We start from the raw sequence: 8,250 nt of genomic DNA, 5'->3' as shown, positions 1-8,250 counted from the left end.
ACAATGGAATACTATGGAATGGTGACTAATAAAGAGGATTCTGCTAAACTACTCATTACATGGATGACCATGGATAACATAATGCAAGTGACATTAGTCAATCACAAAAGGACAAATATTGTATGAGACCACTATTGTAAAATCTCAAGAAAAAATTTTTCATGCCAAAAGAAACATTCTTTGATGGTTACTAGAGGTAGGAGGGAAGGAAGAGTATTTTTTTCACTCATGGGTAGAGACATATCAACTTGGCTAATGGGGAGGGCAATATACAAGAAGAGGGAGGCTGGCAGAAGAATGATCAGACATGTGAAAACACAGGGAGGTATACGAGGGCTAAAGGGGATAGAGATAAGTAGTGTTATATACACAACTTTGGAACAACAGTGTTGTGCAGGTAATTGTATGTGGGTATTAACTTTTGCTTTAAACACAATTATGAATGTGGTGGAGTATACAATAGGCAAAATGATGAAAACGTCTTATATACTATCAAGGTAATTAGTAACTTGGCCTGGGAACTAAGGACCATAGTTTCAGGCGACACCATGGTTAACTGTCATAACAGAGTCCACAAAGACAATGTTCTACAAACTATTTTAGTGAGTAGCATTTGGGATCTTAAAAACTTATGACAGCCATCTAAACTGCTATGGGGCCCTGCACTGTGAAGCTCCTAGATCAGAGGAAGATTGATGCCAAGACACGTAACGATCTCCAAGGAATACTGGGCCTATAGATGCCAATATATAAAGGAGACTTCTAGCCTCCTAAACAAACAGTCAGAGAATTAACGTCCGTCTGTTAAAGCCAACCTTGCAGTATTTCTGTTAGAACAGCACTAGATAACCAAGACACTATTCGCTAAACTCTTTTCTTCCACCTTCTCCCTAGCTTAGCTTATTTTGTTTTTTCTTTCTTTTTACTTTCCTATTTTTATCTTCCCATTTATTTTCATTTTCCACTTTTCTCTTTTTAGTTATATTCATTTTTATTGCTACTGCCTGATTGTTGTTATTTTGTGGTGGGTTTTTTTTGCACCTTCATTTTTCTTTTCTTTGGGCTGTTGTTTGTTTTATTTCCTCTTATGCTTTTTTTTGTTTTCTTTGCCCCAACCTACAGGAGACAACAACTGTGTCCATATAGTCCAGCCACAGTGATAGCCCACTGCAGCCGTACCTACTGGGCAAGAACCACTCCCAGTTCCTGTACCACCTAATCAGTGAGAGTGCAGCAAATACCAGCCAAACCACCCTGAACGAATGAATGATCAGTAAACAGAGAACCGTGCACATACTTTAATTCTGTATCATACCCAGCAGAAGGCAAGTCACCAATGAGTGCCTAAGAACACACCAACGTACAATTATCAATTAAATAACACCACAATGTCCCAGAGACCACAAATGCAGTTCTCACTAAACAAAACAGAATGGCTCAAACAAATGACCAACACACAAAGGTAAGAAACATTTCTGAGGAAGAAAATATATTGGAATTACTTGGTAAAGAATTCAAAACAATGGTATTTAGGTATCTTCAGTGATTAAAATAAAGATTGAAGAAGCTGAAAATGAACGTAAGGAGAATACAGAAAAAAACCTTGGAAGAATTTGGGAAAAAATTAGAGCAGACAAATGAAAACTAAATGAAATTAGTCAATCATAAAAGGATAAATATTGCATGAGAACACTATTGTAAAGAAAATCTTTTCACAGTGTAAAGGAATTTTCCAACAAACTTGGTGAAGTCCCTTCATATATACAGACACATACTTACTACATACATGTCATTGTTGTTAAGTGTCATTGAGTTGGTTCTGACTTATAGGAACCAAGTTTAGGTTTCCCAAGGAGTGGATGGAGAGCTTGAACCACTGACTTTGGGGTTCAAAGAGACCTTGCAGTCCAGTGCATTAACCCGCAGCACTACATGAGGACCTCATACACACACACATGTATGTATAAATATGTAAATGTATATAAGTACGTCCATGTATATAAACATGGTATATGTTGTTGTTGTTAGGTGTCATCATGTCGGTTTTGATTCATATAGGGTTTCAAAGGCGCAGCTAGTGAATTTGAACTGCCAGCCTTGTAGTTCAAACTGACCTTGGTGTCCAATACATTATCCCACAGCACTACACCAGAACTCCATATGGTATATGTATGTTTGTACATATACATATACATATATATACACACATACACACATAAAGAGGAAAATGGAAGCTTAGCAAGATTGGGCAACTTGCAATCATGTGTGCGTGTAAGTGCCGTTGAGTCAGTTCCAACCCATAGCAACCCTGTATGTTGTTTCCGAGGAGAAGCTGGTGGGTTTCAACTGCTGACATTGCGGTTCAAACTGACCTTGTGGTCCAGCGCATTATCCTGCAGTGACACACCTGGACTCCACTTGCAATTACATAGCTACTAAGTATCAGAGTTTAGATTCATACCTACATCTGCAATGTATAGCAAATCTTTGCATCACCTATAACCTACACTGTAGAAATACATTTATTTCATTTACACAATCGTGTATGTTGTTGTTGTTATGTGCTGTTGCGTTGGTTCCAATTCATAGTGATCCTACCTGTATAGGGTTTACAGAGAGCAGGTGGTGGGTTTGAACCTTGCAGCTAGCAGTCCAACACATTAACCTACAGCACACCACACTAGGACTCCAATCATGTGCATTGGACAGATTTTATATACCATGGCTCATAAATATATATGTACTTAGCAGACACTTGAAGAATCTCATATGTTATAAAGTGCAAGTGAATTAACAAGAATAAAGCTAATTCCCCAGGAGATAATACAAACATACATTCAAAGAACTGTTGCAAAACATACATGCAAGGCTATCTTACATATATTTCTGTTTCAGTTCCAGATTACCGCAAAAACAAATTGGATCAGACACCTTTTTGGTTTCCCAGTAAATATAAAGGGTATGCTTGAACTATATTGTAGTCTATGAAGTATGCAAAACCACTATAAAAAGTGAAATATTGTGAGGATTACCAAAATATGATACAGAAGAAAAAAGTGAGCACTTAATTTGGAAAAATGAATTGAAACAGACAACAATCAAACAACTGTTGCGAAGCAAAATGCAAGTATACCTTACATATATTTTCGTTTCAATTCCAGGCTACCGCAACAACAAATTGTATCAGACAACTTTTCAGTTTCCCAGTGAATATAAGTCATGTTTACATTATATTGTAGTCTATGAATTGTGCAAAAGCACTAAAAAGTTTGAAATATTGTGAGCTTTACCAAAATGTGACACAGAGCCATAAAGTGATCACCTAGTGTTAGAAAAATGACAACAGTAAAGTTGTATGACTTGACACAGGGTTACCACAAACCTTCAATTTTTAAAAAGCACAGTGTCTGTGAAGCTAAATAAGTGAGGTACAAGAAAAAAAGAGGTCCTTCTCCAGTAGGAAAACAAAGATCATTACCTTTAAAAGTTAATTTCAAAATACAGTCAAATTGTTACTTGCCTTCTTGAGCAGCGAATGTTTGACTAGCTGTAAGGACTTTTGTAATTTCTGGATTATACCTTGTTCCTTCTGGAAAAATCACAAGAAACATCTGTGGGCATAAAGAAAATTTGTGTTTTTTGTGTGTGCTTTTATCGTCACTGTTAACTTACCAATGCTAACTCTGTTAAAGGTAAAAGAGAATTTCCTACAGTGGAAAAAACAGGAACTGATGTATGACCTTCATTACAAACAGAATAACCAAAATATAAAAATTCAATTAAGTCTGAATATAAAATGGACTGTATTTAAAATGTAATCATATATTCACTGGTAAGTCAGTCATTAAGAATTCAACAACATTTCTAATAAGTTAATATTCATTAAATTCAAAATTTGGCCATGATTACTGCTTTATATAAAGTTTTAATTAGTTCAGGAAACAGCCTGTTTTTTTCCTAAGATTTTGGGAAATGACATTTTTAAAAGATACAAATTTTAGAAATGTATATCTTTAAATATCAACACTAAAAGTACATAAAATTTGAGAAAATTCATATGTAAATAGCAACATTTCTATAATATATAAGGTATTAAGTATTCATGTTTCAAGTTTAACATACTATTTCTAAGTTATAAAGCATCCTTCATGCATTTTAAATGACTCAATATATGAGGAGAGTTCAAAAAGTTTATGGAAAAAATGAAATTTATAGGTAATAAAATTTTTTCATGAATTTACTGAAGCTCTCTTGTATATTGTTATTGTAGTTAAGTACCATCAAGTAAGTTGGTTTCGACCCACAGAGACCCTGTAGGGTTTCCGAGGAGCAGCTGGTGAGTTTAAACTGCCAACCTTCCAGTTCAAATGACTTTGCAGTCTGGTACATTAACCTGCAGCACCACATCAGGGCTCCACTCTCTGGTATATACAGGCCTCATATTCACAGTTGTAGTTGTTGCTAAGTGCCATCGAGTCAGTTTGGACTCATAGTGAACCTATATAAGGTTTCCAAGGAGCGGCTGGTGAGTTTGAACCACTGACCTCATGGTTCAAACTGACCTTGTGGTGTGAATTATTTACATTATCCCACAGTACCACACCAGGACTGAAATAATGTTTTATATATAAATAAAAAAGACTACCAAACTGGTTGTTTAATAAGTAGTCAGGCGAAATAGTTACATTTATCAGTTTTGCAAAGTGAAAAGAAAATAGTCAAACTAGTGCCCATGCATCTATGGCCAGTTGATGTTAGACAAGGGTACCAAGTCTGTAGAGTCCTGATGTGGATAAAGTATTGGCTCACCAGGTCAGTTTGAACCACGAGGTCAGCAGTTTAAAACCACCAGCCACTCATCAGAAACTTTATATAGGGTCTCTCTGAGTCAGAGCCGACTTGACGGCACTTCACAACAACAACCAAGTCTGTGCAATGAGGAAAGAACAGTCCCTTCAATAAATGGTGCTGGGACAACTGAAGTCCAAAAGCAAATGAATGAAGTTGGACCCAACACTCACATTATATATGAAAATTAATAAAAAATGAATCAATGACCTAAATGTAAGAACTAAAACCACAAAACCCTTAGAAGAAACATAGGGGTAAAGCTTAGGATTTAATTTTTGACAATGTATTCTTTGATATGCACCAAGAGCATGAGCAACCAAATGAAAACATAAAGTGAACATCAAAATTTAAAACTCTGCAACAAAGGAATTTAATAAGGAAGTGATAAGACAACCTGCAGAATGGGAGAACACATTTAGAATTCATACATCTAATAGGAGTTTATTGTACAGAATATACAGAATTCATACAACTCAACAATACAGAGAAAAATAGCCCAATTAAAAAAATAAAAGACAAATTACTTTAATAGAAATTTGTCCAAAGAATATAAACAAAATGACCAATAAGCACATAAAAAGATGTTCAACATTATTAGTCATTAAAGAAATACAAATTAATATGACAATGAGATACCAGTCTATCCCCAAGAACACGGCTAATATCAGCAAAGCAGAAAATAACAAGTGTTGGTGAGATTATAGTGAAATTGGAACCCTCACCTGTTGTTGGTTGGATTGTAAATTAGTATAGCCACTGTGGAAAGCAATTTGGCAGTTTCTCAAAAACTTTAACACAGCAATATATGCATGGGTTTATTCAAAACTTTTAAAACATGTCTCTGAAATCAGTCCTGGTATGGCACTGTAGGATAAGCACTAGAATGCTAATCACAAGGTCAGAGGTTCATACCCACCAACCACTCCTTGGAAACCCTATCCAGAGTTTGACTCACAATTGACTCGAAGGTACTTAATAACAACTGAAATTAATGGGTAGCTGCTGACACGTTCTCTTGGTAACATACTTGTTTTAGTCACCTTTTAGGGTGCCTTCAAATAGAAGGGATACTTTTTGTGCCATGGAAAAAAAATTTGAGGTCAGGGCTAATATTAAATTTTAACAAAACTCAAGTAGCCATCTAACAAATTGGTGAAGCTTTGAAGTTTATGGGATTGCTGTCCCATATGACTCAACAGTTTTAGATGGAGCAAACACTTTTAAAAGTCAGGAGGACCTCCAAATGAACCAAGAGAGGGAAGACCATCAGCCTCAACTAATGAAGAAACTGTGGCTGGAGTCCAGAAGCTGGTGGAAGACGACGATAGAATTATCAATGATGTGGTAGCTACCAGGTTGGGACCTCACATGGATTGGTGGTGGTGGTTATGTGCCACGGAGTTGGTTCCGAGCCTTAGCAACCCTGTACAGAGTTTCCAAGGCTGTAAATCTTTATGGGAGCAGAAAGCCTCATATTTCTCTCACGGAACAGCTAGTAGTTTCGAACTGCTGACCCTGTGGTTAGCAGCGCAATTCGTAACCTATACGCAACCAGAGCTCCTCACATGAATTAGCATTTTCAATTTTAAGTAAACATATTTGTCTCAGCAAGTTTTTCACTCAGTAGATTCCAAAAAGTTTGCACAAAGATCAGTTAGCTCAAAAAGCTGATCTGTTCACCAGCCTTTTAAGCAAGATTGAAGCTAATATAGATGATTTTATGCAATGAATTATCACCAGGGAACAAATCTTGGATTTACTAATATGAGCCATAGAGCAGGTTCCAATCAAAATAGTGACTTCTGAGACAATCTGCTGGGCCAAATAAATTCAAGATCAGCTCAGAAGTTATGGTGCCTGTTTTTTTTTTTTTAATTCTGAAGGGATAATTTCATAGATTTCCTCAAATGACACAAGATTATCTCAGGGGCTTATCAAGAAGTTTTGAGAAAATTTAAAACTGCATTGGTGAGAACAAGACCAGGAAAGCTACACCAAGGAATAACTGCCTCACAGCAATACACCTGCTCATTCTTTGAGGGTAACTAGGGATGAAGTTGTCCGATGACAAATTCATGGGGAAATTCTTATCACCCTATAAATTCAAACTTGCCCCTCCAAACTTCTTTTTGTTCCTAAAATTCAAAGAACATTTAAAAGGAATACAATCTTGAGTCTCTCGAGGATGCCAAAACTGCTATTTTAACATGGTGAATTCAGAGTTCTTCAGGGAATGGTTCCCACTGTTATTGAGTGAATTCCAACTCATAGGAAAGATTAGAGAAATGGAAACACCACTTTCATTAAACATGGGTTTCTATAGTTTTATAGTAATACTTTCTGATTTACCCTTGCATTTTTCGTATACATTTGTACATTTTATGCACCAGGTACTTTATATAGAAAAACAAAACAGATAGGACCTGTGTCTGCATGGTCTTTATAGACAAGTGAGAAAAAAATATACATTAATAAAAAGAAGTATATAAACATATTACATTAAATTATTATTGTATGAATTTTTTTTAAAAGCGATTAGGGGAAATAAGAAGTGGGAATTACAAAAGGTGATAGGGCTAAGACCTAAAGAATGGTAAAAGAATGTGTGCATTCCTCTTAAGACTGTGGTCAAAAGCAAGGATTCTTATTCTCACCAATCTATTCATCTATCCCAATGGTTCTAGCTAGGGAAATAAGATAAGAAAAAGCAATAAAAATTATCCAAATTAACAAGATCTAAAATAGTCATTTATTAATTGATACATATTTATACAAAAGTTATATATTTATACACGAAAGAAAGGATTATTTATGTAAAAAGTACAAAGGAATGTTAGGTTTAAAAGCTTCCATATAATGAGTAAGTTTACTAAAGTAGTAGGATAAAAGTCAATATAAAATATCAGCTGAAGAACAAACAAGATGGCGGATCGGGTGGAAGTACAGTGAGGCTCTCCGCCAGCAACAACACAGAATACCCGACCAAACAGGCTCAAGGGGTGGTCCCAGAACTCTAAACCACATATAAAGGAATATTTAGAAGGTTGGAAGGCTTACAGATGGGGAATTTGTGACAGAGCAAGAAGTCCATTGCTTTCTAGTCCGGGATGCTCGGCTGCTTCAGGAGCCGCTATCTTGGGTGAGACCAAGTGGGAGAAGGATCGGAGCAGCCACAGACGCCTGGCAGAACCGCGGAGATAAAGATGTGGACATTCTTTTCTTTGGTATCTGTTCATTGGTCTCTTGCTGTCTGTGTACCTCCATTCTGGTGACTATACGGGTGCCTGAGCCAGTGGATACTCCAGCCCCACCCTTGGAGGGTTCTACTATGCATGCGCACAGATCTCCTCGAAATTTAAAGAGACCGTTTCCAATTAAAACCAAATGGCCACAGCCAGC

General features: G+C 36.4%; 1 protein-coding gene across 1 annotated transcript in view; it reads right to left on the bottom strand.

The window, feature by feature from the left end:
- The window catches only part of AGPAT5 (1-acylglycerol-3-phosphate O-acyltransferase 5), a 130,459-nt gene that overhangs the window by 70,045 nt on the left and 52,164 nt on the right, over window positions 1–8,250 (bottom strand). The window contains exon 5 of the mRNA XM_006864319.1: window positions 3,521–3,611. Within this exon, the coding sequence (XP_006864381.1) occupies window positions 3,521–3,611 (91 nt within the window). The remainder of the gene's footprint in view (window positions 1–3,520; window positions 3,612–8,250) is intronic.

This window comes from Chrysochloris asiatica, unplaced genomic scaffold, assembly GCF_000296735.1.
Source record: "Chrysochloris asiatica unplaced genomic scaffold, ChrAsi1.0 scaffold00064, whole genome shotgun sequence".
Taxonomy (NCBI): Eukaryota; Metazoa; Chordata; class Mammalia; order Afrosoricida; family Chrysochloridae; genus Chrysochloris; species Chrysochloris asiatica.
This window is presented reverse-complemented; position numbering and strand designations above follow the sequence as displayed.